Here is a 14694-nt window from a genome sequence, read left to right as displayed (position 1 = left end):
CTGTGGTCTGTGATAATCAATGTTCTTATGCTCAGGTGCCAAGTGAGTTTATCATCCCTGCTGGGGCCTCTTTAACTACAACAGCTCTGCGCACAGGCAAACCTTTGACATCATTATTTCCACTAGTCTCCTTCCTGAGAAACAAACTCTTCACAGGGTGCAACATTCAGTTCAGTAGGCTTAAAGGAAAAAGGTAATACATGGTTGTATCAATATTCTCTGTTCTAGCTGAAAGCACAACAGAGAAAAGAACTTCCTTGACTGAATTAATCAAAGGGTGGGTTTATGTGTGTGATCCTAAGCATTTGATCATTGTTCTAAATGCCTTCTATCAGTAGGGCAGCATTCCTCTCTGGCTTAAGGTCTGTAAGTTTGGAGTACAAACTGGAAGCTACTGGAAACAAAGTAAGTAAGTTAAATCTTGACCAAAGAATTGTTTCTTAATGCACAAACCTGAAAATTGAACTTCTTTTTCAAAGTAATTATTACCAAGATTTTCAGATTTTACTTTGGAAATGCATAGTGTGCAGAAGCATTTCCACACAGTCCTTCTGTTGAAATTTATAAGTCATTTACACAAAAAAATAACAACTGTGAAACACCAGCAGTGAAGTTCATTCATTTAATTAAAATGAAAAATAGTCCATAGATTTAAAGGAGAACTTGGTCCACATAAACAAATTATGTAAGTTTTGTTCTAGTCCATTCTGTGGTGGAATTGATATTTAAACTAGTCTATGTTTCTGGAATAATCAAAGGAAGTGCTGTTGTAGTATCTCTAGAAAATAGTATGTAAACATACAAAACACCAATCCATGTTCTAAACTATTCTGAGAATCAAATCCTCCTTTAAAGAGAAATAATCTGTAGTCTACAATTGAACATTTAAATACAATGCAGAAACCCAGTGCTTCAGTGATAATTTTTCCTACAATTCTTCCCTCAGTATTTTAAGTTTGAAAAACAGTATAGTTTAAAATTAGCAAATATATAAATTTGGTCCGCAAAAATCTTGTAGCAGGTAGAAAAGAGAAATACATGTATTGCAAATTGATCTTATTCATAGCATAAATCTATAAAACTATGTATTATTTAGGAAAAATAGGTTAAAAAAGATCTTATTTATAGGTTTAAACCTTGTCCCAACACCATATGGGTAGTGTACAGAAAACTTAGTATTATGCTTAGTATATGTAGTTTGTGAAAACTACTTAATACTTGTTATTTTCTCAGTAAGTTGCAACACATAGAACTCAAAAACAATGTGCTACTACAGTGAACTTTGAAAGAAAATCCCAGAAATACAAGAATTTAAACAAAATAATCAATAAATTTGAAATACATGCTTTCTTTTTAAATTAATTTGACATTACCGTTTTCTTAATTTTTACTATACACCTTTAGTGGCAACAGATAAACAGACTGTCACAGACTGAATTTGTTGGCAGGATTTTTCTATTGTCCCTCTATCAGATTCAACTCTATCAAATACTAATTGACTAATATTGGAATGATTTTTAATACAGTATTCTACTTTTCACAAACATCAATTTCAATGAAAAGGGCATGAGGTCTTAGAAGCACAAATATTACTTAAGGCAGAAAGTTAAATTATTGTCTATTAGTACAGGCAGAGTCAAATAGGAATAAAATACTGAAAACATCTCATTTTACTGGGTTGTAATGGGGAGGGACCATAATTAAAAAGTAAAAAACCACCTACCATGTTAAACTGTTGCACTTTCCCTCCTCCCTCAATTGTACAACTATATACAAATTTGCTGAACTTCCTCAAGACGAAGCAATTCTGTGCTAAAATAAAACAGGGTCATTTTAGCAGCTTGATTCAAGAGTGGCTACCACTCTGCCAGTCTTGCGAACTTCTCTCTCCTTCTTTTGAACCTTTTCCTTCTGCTTTTCCAGTTTTTCTTGTGTTTTTCTAATATCCTTAATTTTCTTCTTTATTGTTGATCGGTCATTTTGACTGGAAACTCCCAAAGCCTTTGGGGGGGGGGGGAAGAAGAATACCTCATCATTAATTTTTCCAACAGCACTGTCAACAGTGCTCGTGCATGAACAGTTTAAGAAAGTGTTACTCACTTTGCTGGAACCTAGTCTGTTTATTTGAAAAATAGGGACCTAAGTCCTTAAAAGCATCGTAAATGATCATCTGGTTAATAAGGTAAGTAAGGAAACAAGGGTCTACTCTTGTTCGGTTGTGAAATAACAGCTTCTCATTGCATTTTACAAACAGGTAGACACCTCTAGAATTTCCAACAAATAGCAAACTAAGTAGTATTCTCAAAATATTTTTCTAGCTCTTTATATACAAGAGGAATTTATATTCAATAACTAATATTTAATTTGTAATATTAAGGATTTTAAAGTGTATTATTAAAAAGTGTATTCAGGAAGTACATGGTATGCTTTGATTTTTAATCAGCAGGTGGCAGTACCCAATTCCAAGTTACAGAGAGCACTTGCTCACACTCTATGAAACTCTGAATGGCATTAGGTGTAAATTAAGCTTTAAGCATCAAGTTCCCCAAATAGAGACAGTCATTTGACAGATGAGTAACAGGTATTTCCTCTGTGTCCAAGGAAATACTTATTTAACAAAAATACAGGACATTTATTGTCGCACGTCTATTCTAAAATGCAGGTGTATTTTGGAGGCTGAAGTTAGACACTTTTTTTTTCCTCCCTAAAACACTGAAGTCCTACTATTGATCATTAACAGAACAGACAAATGAACCTCATTTTAGTCACACATCTTGGCTGTCCAAAATGCAGTCTGATAACCTAATGAGAAAGAAAAACTGAGAGAGTTTACTAGCACTATAAGGGATACATACCATGCAGCTTCCAGAGGTGAAGTGGCAAGAAAAAGCTCAAAAGATTGATTTAGAATAGATTTTTTCAGCAGGAATAAAAAACAAAAACATTTAAAAGGTCACCAAATAGGATTCTGAAGAAGAGATGTGAAAAACCCAGATTTCTAAAACTGGATCCTGCAATTCTATGCATTTGAATTGGTTGGATCTTGTTTTGATACAACCTTGTGATGAAGCCCCTTTGGGGAGTTATGCTTACTTTGATTTCCTCAAGATGCAAACAAGGGAGAAATACTTGGTATTTTTCTGATTAAAAATGGCTTGTCTTTAATTGTACAATTACTAATTCTCATCTAACTGTATAATCTCCAAGTATTTCAAAAGCAAAACTCTATCCCTTAAAAAGCCATGAAAACAGGAAAACAGACTTTGTAGGTTAAAAATATGTCTGAATAAGCAGTGAAATTTATACCGTTCCATATCTATCCTGGGATATTCACATACCTTTAACTTCTCACTGTCGAGCTGCATTAACTGCTGTCCATCTATGTTCATAGCTGTGAACTCCGTAATATACTGCTCCATGTTCATTCCCATTAACCAGTGGCATACTTGCTGGGTGGTCCATTCAGAAATAGGTCTATTGTGCCATTGATTTTGCTTTCCTGTTGTTGTAAATTCATCATCTAATGCCTAACCAATTGAGAAAAGTCACTGTAAGCAATGTTTTATTTGACTGTATGTTGAATTCCAGTTGCCAATTGAGTTTGATGAACAAAATGCATTTTTAAACATACTCTAGCTCAAGGACTTAAGTTCTTGGGATCACAGTTTGCCTAGGAGTTTGCTATAAACAAAAAGACACTACAACATTCAACACAAACTAAGTCAGAAATAGAGAACATAAATGGTTTTCTCTAAGAAATTATATAGCAAAGCATTAGTTTAAATTTGATGTATCCTAACAATGAACAAGCTTCCTCAGTTAAGGTAGCTCAATCCTAATGTTAGATACTGCCTTACACAGACATCATCAAGAAGGATCAATTAGCACTTCAACTATGTTATTGATTATTGTTCAGTGAAGGAAATCCCAAATAAAAACAATTCCAGTAGTCAATAAATCCACTGACTGTTTCAGGTAGAGTTTTACTAAATTTGGGGCATTTCTAAAAAGGACTAAACATCCTGTCAACATTTTAAAGTGTCTGCCTAGAAGACCATTTCAGAAACGTTAAGAGCTTGTAGCCTTCCACTGAAAATACACTTTGCCAGCTCACAGAGCTTTTGAAGCTCTCTGCTTCAATTTCAGTTGGCTTCTGAGGGGAAAAAGGTACTGCTGTTCATCCTGAAGCACTCTATTACTTCATCACAAAAGAAAAGCTACATAAAACGGAGCTCAGTGTCTGTACAGAAGAAATTCTAGTGCAATACTTGAATCAGTAACATCAGAGTTACCTGAAGTTTTATTAACTATCCAAAATGATCTCTCACTAGCTCATGATTGAGTTCAAGCTGCATTAGATTTGCAGACTGCTCCATTAGGCAGCTTTCACCACTTATCAAAGATATTTGCAAACCAGCAGAAAGTATGCCTACTTTTTCCAGCAAGCCTTACACCTGTCATCTGTAAACAGAAAACATGGAAATAAGCATCTTTCTAGTGGTGTATTTGAAATACGAGCCTGTAAGTTTCAGGTGAACAACTACAACTCCCAGTCAGAGGGAGCCACAAAATCCAACTCCCTTGATAGAAAATTTGGGAGTTGATTGAATGTAACAAAATAATTCTGGCAATTGCAAGTGAAAGATACTGAGACATAGGCCTGTCACACAATCCAATCATACAGTAAACTGGATCCGAGAGTGCAACATGGAACACACATCTGAGGTGAAACAAATACAATTTTAAATTTCCGATGCATCACAGGACTACAGCTAATTAGAAATGATTTTGCTTTCCCTGGTCTGTGAAACAAAGGACAGTAGTTACATTAGGAGGTAGCGCAGATAAATAGGAACAGGTTTGTAGAGCAGAACAGTCTGTGCTGAGGTATTAAATCCATACTACAAGCATTTCAAAAGATCTTCACTTCAGAATAGCTCTAGTCTGGTCACACAGACTCAATGGCCACTAGCAGCTGGAAAGCACCAGGAACACTGTTGGAGCACATCTAATTTGATTTCCAAGATAAATCAAAGTAAGGCAAGTAGGGACAATCAGGAGATTTACTTAAAAAATTAACTCCTAATCCTAATTAAAATGCTTATGTAGATACAACAAGTGTGAACACATCCGCCTCCTGATGTGCAAAAGAAGAATAGCAATTTTCATAAAATAACAGCAGAGGGCTCTAGAAGAGGTTTTGCTTGAAGTGCTCTATACAGCATCTGTATCAAGACAACAGGGGCACAGTGAGTTTTTTATCCAAGCTATCAAGCTTGAGATGCTTTGTACAGAGAAAGAACATTCATTGTATAAATTACTAAAGGAATTTAAAAATGCCTGTTTATTTTAAATAATTTTAGGTAACAGTACTCCTCAACCTGATAGTGTAATACAAAATATATATTGGTAACTTTATTTTGTCTCATACTAGCAAGTGTTCATGAATAATACACAAAAAAGGGGAAACTCTTTACATTTCAAGTTTGACCTGCATCCTGCATCTTAGAGTTGTGTGTGATCTATCAGCAGCAAAAAAATACTAAAACATATATTGCCACATATTTTTATATATATATATATATATATATATCTATATCTAACTACTTTTATCCTTTGGGGGCGTGTATGTGCATCTATCTATCTATCTCTTTTACACTGAGAAATGTGTAAAATGTTTTATTCCATTTGGAACTCACTCACTAGTTTTATCTAATCTGTGCTAGCCATGCAACAACTTCACTTCTGTAATTTCAAACTGTAAGTACTTGAAGAAGGTGTACTCCTGTCAAACAAAGAGGCCAGATTAATTAATTTTGCCAGGGGAATGCAGTCCCTCGACAGAATTTCGGGGGCATTCTGCACCAGTTCCTCCAAGCAGCACGGATTAGAGCAGCTAACAGACTGTACCATGGAGGAGTCCTCCAGACTGAGCTACTAATTCCAGTCTAGGCTTTCAGCATCATCAGTTGCTAATGGAGTCCTCCTACTTCTTATTGGTAAAGACACAACCCTAAAACCAGAAGAAGTTGTACCAAAAACTGAATCTGTGTTAAAACACTTAGACATCCTCTCCTCACAGAAGTGAAGGTGAACAGAAAGATATTTAATGCTGTATAATTTGAATTTTTCACTATTGCACAAAGGAAAAGCACATCTGTAACTATTTTGTTAATAAAAGTGTAGAAGAGTAAGATGAAGAACACTGATTTTTGAGTAATACTTAATGGTCATTAAATAACACCTCTACATCATTTTTTTTACAATTGTTTACTGTCCTTCTAGAGGCAGAAGGACTGTCCCAAGCTGTATGTACATCAGAGTTACAGTCCCCAAAACAGCCACCACACACACACAAAAGATCAGCTGCAAATTCAGAAAGCAGAACTAAAACTACTTATAAGGTATGGAAACATGAGAAAATCATGTGTTCCTGCATAAAAATGCAGATGATGCAGAAAGCAAGCATAGAAATACTGAAGGCTCTAACGATAAAATATACAAAACCCAAGAAACACCAATGCTGTCACACTATTTAACAGAGAAAAAACTTTAGAAAGGTAGGAGGGATTACCAGCTAGCTTGCCTTTGCTGTAACCAGCTGGCTGCTAACAACCTAATTCTCACCATGCAGTCACTTCCCTAAACTGCTGGTGAGTAACTGCCCAGCAGAAGCAGACTCTTCAGTGCTGCTCCCATCTAGATTTCCAAGAGGTGTTCCCATCTCCTGTCTACTAACAGTTCCAGGATTTCTGGGCAGCGTGCAGTAGCCCATTCCTCTGAAAGCAGGGGTTGTTACACTGGCTAGCATGATCCCTGCTGGATATTTGTGAACCCATCCAAACAACAAGCACCAGGTAGAAATTCTACTTGTGAAGGGCTTAAGTTAAGGATTTGAAATATCTAAAATTGCTATATGATTGGTTTATTATTTTTTCTTAGACCTCAATGTATTGTACTACTAATTAAAAAAACCCAAGAACAGAACTACCTATTTTTCTTTACACATATGGCTTTCCAAAAGAGAAACCAGCTCAGTGTTTATTTATCATTATCCTCAGAACAGACCCTGAAAACCAATGTAATTACTGAAAAGGTACAAACGACTTTCATTGGTCATACACTTAAGCAACATATAAACTAGACAGAACACTAGAATCAGACTCATCTATAACAACAACAACAAAATCATCACTTTACACATGCAGAATTAGTAACGGACAACTTTCATTTGAGTTTTAGGACCAGAAGTTTACTGAAAGTTGTAACACTGATCAAAGAACAATATTCAAGAAGATATATCTTATGATTTATACTGCTTGAAAGTTTTAAAAACACATATTCTCTTCATGAATTATTCCATTCAAAAATCTGCACGGAGCGCTTGCAATGACAGGTATTAGCTGAAGTTCCTCTGGTTTTCGTTAGTTCTATGACTGTTATCTCTGATAAAAATCTGCAAGAAATGAATGCACTACTGAAACCTTTAAACTAGTTATATGATTTTTGACATCCCAGATTTTTATGTTAGTGATTTCATATTTATAACATTGTTTGTAAGACTGTTCCGGCTTTCTAAATATTACTGGACTATTTTAAGATTTTCACCAAAGCCTGGTTTAAGATAGCTAATAACCCGCACATTCATGAACCACCATTTAATTTTTTTCTTCAAACATTATCACTACCAGTTTGGCAAGCCCTCTAACTCATTTCTGGAAGATGACTGTGTTCAGCTTTTAATGACTCCTCCTAGTCTATACACGATTTAATTTATAAAGACGCCCATCGTCAAACATCAAATGAGACAATATCTCAGAATGTTACCAAAATGTAGACTTCAGGTTTCAGCTGTAGCCAAAGGAGTTAGTTCTCCAATGGAATGAACACTGACTTTCAGGCATCTAGTTTCTACCAATATATCAGAACCACTATATTTTGCCTTTTTTTTTGTTGTTCTTTTTTCTTCTGTTTGTTTTTATATAGATGAAATTTTATGGTAAAACAAACCTGCAGGGATGTGAAGGCAAGGTCAAAAAACGCTGCAGTTTTCATTCACCCAGGAAGTTGCTTTAAATTAGTGGAACAGAAAGGTGTTACATTTAAAATTAAAAACTGCAATTTGATCACAGTTCATTCGTTCCAGTTTTTATGATATAACTACGATCAGAACACAAAAGCTGTTACAGCATCTACTAGTCTGTGTCCTTAGTTCAGTAACACCTTAACAATTCTTTACAGTGCTCTTCAACATTCAAATATGGAAACAGCCATCTAGTTTCATATTACACAAATCTGTTTCTATTAAACATGCTGTAGTGTGAACAACAACATCAACAAGACACATATACACACTTTGAAACTCACCTCATTTGAAGAGAAGGTTAAAGTGTGTGAACGACCTGACAGATTTGGTTCTGTCACTAACCCTGAAAGTTCACAACTTGGCTTGCTATGGTATGTATCATCTATGACAATTCTACTCTGCAAACAAGTGGAAATAACGTTTTATTAACTCACTCCTTGGAAAAGCAGGTCATAAGGTGACATCCTAGTAATTTTGATTTTTGGTTAAAAAAAATATACTTTGACTCAGTTATCTTTAGATCACATATGAAATGCACTCACTACATCAACCATCTGACTTGTCTTTGTTAAACTTCTGAATTAAAAAATGCAATAACAAATTTAAAGCAATATCCCCAATAGAAGCACCTTGTGTGGAGAATCGGTGATAAACTGAAATGGTGTTAAAGTACACAAGGAAACACACACGGTTACTTTTTCAGCAGGCATACCACACTCGGGGAGAAGCAATTTAAGATTCGTTTGGTGGAATTATTATGCCAACTTTGTATTCAACTGAAATCTACACAAGCACTATGAATGTGCTTCAGAAGGTGCTGTTCTGTTGGTGAGATAAAAATCAGTCCTAATCGTTTATGGTCATTAAGATTCTTATGGCACAGCAGTGCCCCCATAACTTACAAAGTTTCTGAAAACAAGAGCTAGGTTTAGACTTCATAGTTACCTGTTATTGAACCACTGTAGTTAACAGTGAAACAAATAGGCTGTCTTTGCCTGACATACATTAAGACTTGGAAGAGCAAGGACCTTTTGGCAGCTTGCAGATCAGGGTTTAAATTAGTTCATTAATAGATAATAGAGAGCTTGCCTAAGGACAACCTTTCCCAAAACTTTGAATTCTGATTCAAGATACTGTATTGTATTGCTGTTCATTTGAACAGCTTCAGTGAGGGTGGTTGAACACTGGAACAGGTTGCCCAGAGAGGTGGTCGATGCCACATCCCTGGAAAAATTCAAGGTCAAGTCGGATAGGGCTCCGAGCAGTGCGATCAAGTTGAAGATGAGGGGTTTGGACAAGATGACCTTTAAAGCTCCCTTCCAACCCAAACTACTCTATGATTCAATTTTGAGGTGGCTGCATTTGAGGCATAGAATCACATCATCTGAAAATTACCTTGATATGAAAAATACCACATAGATGTAAAATATCTTTAGAAGAATTTTTATAATAAATGGACCATATCAAGCTATGTAAAGTCTTCTTTATAGTTAAAGCACCAAATAGTGTAAAAAACCTATAACAAAGCTGAACATTTAAGAAGTTAAACAATTACTCGGATGTCTTTACAAAAAATGGTTTAACACTGTAAAACTACAGTAATTATGCAGTTTGACAGCCTGAATAAATTATCTGCAAAATAGAAAAGTCTTCTGAAATAAAAGATTTTGAGAGATTTATTCTTTTAATAAATCAATAAAATATTTTTTTTTTAACGTAACAAAGTAAAATTCAGGTTAAAAATATGACTAATGTAAGAACTATCATATTGAAAGACTGTAAAATCTTCATAGCATTTACTGTTTACATTCAGTTTTACACTTAGTCTGTGTTTAAAGGAAGTTTTTGGATCTGTATGCCTTCCTTAGCATCTAAAAGCAGCAGGATCTAGGTTCAAACTCATCCAGCAGCCAATACTCATACAACCTCAGGCAGGTTACCTGAGCAGCCTGTGACTCAAGCTGAAGACTGTGAAAAAACCAGATGCTACACCTGAAAACTTCACAGCAGGTTTGGTAAGAAAATCCTTCTAAAGACTACTTACGTATGTGTTCCCCAGAATATTTTCTGATTTCATTACCTCCATTCCAAGTCAGATCCTGACCGCTTCGTCATTTTTCTTTAGTGAGTGAAAAATAATTCCGCCAAAAGCATGCCTCCTACTTTTGTCTTTCTAAAATTTACTTCTCAGCACTACTCTGTGTCCTTCAAACAGTAAGCAATTATTTATCATTATGTTCTCTAATTTTCTCTAAGTCTGTAATCAACTAACTATACTTTGTAAGGATGATATAACATATCCCTATATGCATAAATAATCTGAGATCCTAATTAAGGAATGTAAAGACATTTTTCTTCAGTAACTTAAGCTCCTATAAGACCATGTTTTTGCAATTGTCTTCGTTGAGCTCTTCTGTATTTGTGTTCTGATTTCAGTTTAACTTGAACTCTAAATTTTCTAGATTATTCTATTTTTGTTTTGGGGGTGGATACTTGATCTTCACACTCCTTTTTACCCTAAGTTACTGATATGCATTTCCAGTCTTAAAAAAAAAAAAAAAAAGAAAAAGAAAAAGTAAAGAAAACAACAACAACAACAAAAAAAACCCACAACAAAAAAACCCAAACCACAACTTGAGTTTTCCTGCTACCTTTTCATGGAGTGTGATATTGTACATGACTGAAAACTGGTGTTCTATTTATCATGCAGATAATTTTATTAATGACATTATATTTTAGTGACTTCTTCAGTCTTTTAGATGTAAAAAGCATTACTAGAAACAAGAGAATTACTTCATCTACCAACCTATTCTCAAATTAATTTCAACCCAAACTGAAAATCTACTTAGAAGCTTTTCTTTTGGCTACCCTTAGCTCACTCCTCCTACCTTTGCAGAGCAGCTGAGAATAATTCAGAAACAAAACTGTACGCACACACACACAAAACGACAGGATATTTGAGCTAAATATTTAATGAGACCTTAGAAAAAACATGAAGAAAACATAGCCAAAAGTAAAGCATCTCATCACCAGTTGTAATGTTTTCTCCTCCCCCTGCTCCTATTGGTTTAAAGTAGTAATTTCCTTTTAAGGATTTAGAGCCAGTTGCAAAGATTTTTGATTCTTGAAGAGCACAGAATTTGGATAGGAAAGGTTTTATAGGTATGCTTCCTAAGATTTAAGGTACTAGGATATAAATAGTTTATACCACATTGTTCTTCCTCACAATGAAAATGAAACACTGCATACAAGCTTACAGAAGCTAAATAATGCTCTAGAAAAATAATTAATATGAACAGTATGTATGTGTTTGTATTGTATCAGAGAATGGGACTACATCAAGGGGCAGATTATGTAAAGGGACTAATTTAAGAACTGTGTAATTCAGGAATCTCCTAAATCTAAACAGTCTGCAAACACTCAGATCACAGGATTTTAGTTCTTGTGTTTCTAGTTTTCACAAGCAACAAGAAGGCGATTCATTACTTTGCTCAATTATAATTTTAAGATTAACTTCAGTATAATTTTAAGAAAACAAAATCCTTCTAGGCGCAGTAATTTTTAGGAGCAAATTTTGCAGAAACAGAAAACAGTTAAAATATAGTTACATTGCTTACACCATCAATATTAAAACACATCTACAGAAATCATACATAATGCGAAAGACTCAACACAACCGTTAGAGATTTTTACGTGACAAAGTTCTTATTTTAGGGTTTCAACTTTTACCTGCTCTTTAATAAATGCTTTCGCCTGATCATATGGGATACTACAGACATAAAAGCAATAAATATTATGGAGTTAACATCAAGAAAAAGGAGTATTCTTTTGTTAAATTCTGGGAAGATGATTTTGTCCCTGCTGTTATTTTGGTTTAGTAGCAAGACTCACTGCTGAGTGGTCAAGCACATTTCTTTCTCAGTTTTAATGTCTTTTCATAGTGATGTTTACCAGCCAAAGCCTTGTTATTGTAGTGCAAACGTAGTGGTCAGCTGCAGGTTAATATCTACAAAGATCAGTCATTCCAAGCAGTAGCTGCTGTCACATTACCATCTTCATAAAAGAGCCCAAATGTTGCAAAGTTAAAACAAACAGCCTGACTTCGGAGAGGCTGCGTATGATTTTAGGATCAATTTATCTATGAGAATCTGTTCTTTAATAGGGTCAGCTTTCTACTGCTTTACAAAGCAGGAATACAGCTGAAAACTTGTATATTCTTCCAGCTGCTGGTTTGCAACTGGCACTAAGGAAAAGAGCAGCAAGCAGCAATTACATACTGGAGCATGAGAAGCAAACATAAAACAGTAGGGAAGAAACCAGGCGGAAGGTTAAAGTGATAATCAACTTGGATAAAGGATACAACGATGAGAAGAAAACGCTATTATTTCCGGGCAATGTGAAAAGGAAGAGAGCACCCAATCTGTACGATCTACACCTTTCTGATTGGCAAAAAACCCCAGTGTCTGGTGCTTAAGCACATTATGGGTGCTTATAGTAGAAATGCAGCAGTAGGACTTTTTACTGTGCTCAAAACAATTATTTGAATTGGACAGAAAGGAGGAATGAAGAGGGCATGAATGGGTTATTCTGAACAAATGACTTTGAAAGCTAAACCACTGTATGTTTCTGTATACAGAAAACATCTCTGGATAGCTTTGCTACAGCCTACTAAGAGATCAACCATGCATTCCTATTTAATAAAAAATTGTACCAAAGTGTATGCATATCCCCTTCAACATGGATCTTGCAGTCCCAAGATCCTCAGGTTACTTACAGAAACATCTTTTGGCCACTGCATGCTTCAACAGAAGCAAACAATGCAGGAGGTATAAATACACAAGGCTGACACACACTGGACAGTATTCTGTAAAGTGTCGTTCTACTTCAGAAATTAAAAATTTCCTACTCTTAAGTTCCTGTGTCACAGTAAGGTATGGTATGGTTCTAAAACCACTTTCTGTCTTTTTTTTTTACAAACTATGTATGCAGACAGCTTACTCCTGTCACAGGGACTGTAAATTCACACTAAGAAAACAAGCTAATTTAAAAAAATGTATTTTAAGAGCATTTTAGTGCAATCAGCATCTGGAAAGATGGAAAGCCAACTTGTTGCTATCTGCCATCTATGCAAAATATCAGTGACTTCATGGACTACAACCAGGCAAGTTTCTTTTCTAGATTTGTAACTCATTTCTCTCTAATAACACAGAGGAAAAGGAAAAAGTGAAAGGGTACTTTAGACAACCAAAGTGAAGAAAAAGTGTGAAACTCAAGAATAAACCTAGCTTATGAGGTTACTCAAATAGCTACAACTTTGAATCTGACAAAATCCAAAGGAAACAAGAATGAAGGTAAGTTAATGAGATTTTTAGTAATAGTCTTACATTGCAATAGGTTTTAACAAAATATTTAGACAGCGCACACATTAAACTTCTTACTTTTTAGAGCCACTTCTTACAAATACCTTAAACTGTAAAGATGGTAACTTTATGGTTATAGACTGAACTGTGTAGCCTCACTCTTAAGATCTGGTTAAAAGGCTTTAAATTATTAGAACATTATCAGTTACTCAGAAGCAGTTTCCTAGAAGTGTCTCTTAGCTTTCAATACTAAATTCAATAATGAAAACCAGGATGCTATCTTCATCCATGGTACTCCACCCCTACATACCAGTATGGTAACAACTGGTTGGCCAGCTGACTGGGAACCTGACCTCTAGGTATACTTCCTCCAAGTATAAGACTGCATTAGACAGGCGTCCTGGTTTCAGCTGGGATAGAGTTAATTTTCTGGTACAATGGTACAGTGCTGTGTTTTGGATTTAGTGTGTGAATAATGTTGATAACACATTGATGTTTTAATTGTTGCTAAGTAGCACTTATGTTTAATTTAAGATTCTTCAGTTTCCCATGCTCTGCCAGCAAGCAGGTGTACAAGAAGCTGGGAGGGAGCATGGCCAGGACAGCTGACCCAAACTAGCCAAAGGGACATTCCACACCGTAGAACATGATGCTTAGTATATAAACTGGTAGGAGTTGGCCAGGAGGCATGAATCACTGCTCGGGCATTGGTCAGCAGGTGGTGAGCAACTGTATTGTGCATCACTTGTTTTTTCTTAGCTTTTATTTCTCTCTTTGTTATATTACTTTTCATTGCAATTATTTTTAATTATTATTGTTGTTATTACATTTTCTTTTAGTTATTAAACTGTTCTTATCTCAACCCACAAGTTTTACTTTTTTTTCCGATTCTCCTTCCCATCCCACTGGGAGTGAGTAAGCGTCTGCATGGTACTTAGTTGCTGGCTGGGCTTAAACCACAACAGGGAAACAGATTTGGCTTTTAAAACTATACTGTCCTACAGCTAGTGTTACTTTTAGCATTATAAACCAGTGCAAAAAACATACCCTGTGACTGTTCCTTGGATGCTACTTCAGCCTGAATAGCCTCCACTGATGCTTCAACTGAACAGGAGGGAATGGGAACACAGCATTTCTGCTTGTGAGGGCTGTAAAGTCTCAAAACTTCTGCAGCAATGTTTGTAAGAGGTGGTGTGGTCAAGGACTAAGTCATCAAGCTTCCACATACTAAGCACTGATGTTTTTACT

At 35.5% G+C, this 14694-nt stretch overlaps 1 protein-coding gene across 5 annotated transcripts in view; it reads right to left on the bottom strand.

The window, feature by feature from the left end:
- Positions 1-615: 615 nt before the first annotated feature.
- Positions 616-14694, bottom strand: part of LOC126043517 (neurabin-1-like) — a 44031-nt gene continuing 29952 nt past the window's right edge. For 2 of the 5 annotated variants that reach the window (XM_049812037.1, XM_049812047.1), the window contains 3 exons: positions 8368-8484; positions 3339-3527; positions 616-2001 (listed from right to left, as the gene is read on the bottom strand). In XM_049812037.1, coding sequence (XP_049667994.1) covers positions 1834-2001; positions 3339-3527; positions 8368-8484 — 474 coding nt within the window. In that variant the 3' untranslated portion in view covers positions 616-1833. Of the gene's footprint in view, positions 2002-3338; positions 3528-7338; positions 8071-8367; positions 8485-14694 lie in introns of those variants that run through there. The other 3 variants (XM_049812056.1, XM_049812067.1, XM_049812076.1) reach the window with 3 other exon arrangements.

Source organism: Accipiter gentilis, chromosome 1, assembly GCF_929443795.1.
Source record: "Accipiter gentilis chromosome 1, bAccGen1.1, whole genome shotgun sequence".
NCBI classification, from domain to species: Eukaryota; Metazoa; Chordata; class Aves; order Accipitriformes; family Accipitridae; genus Astur; species Astur gentilis.
This window is presented reverse-complemented; position numbering and strand designations above follow the sequence as displayed.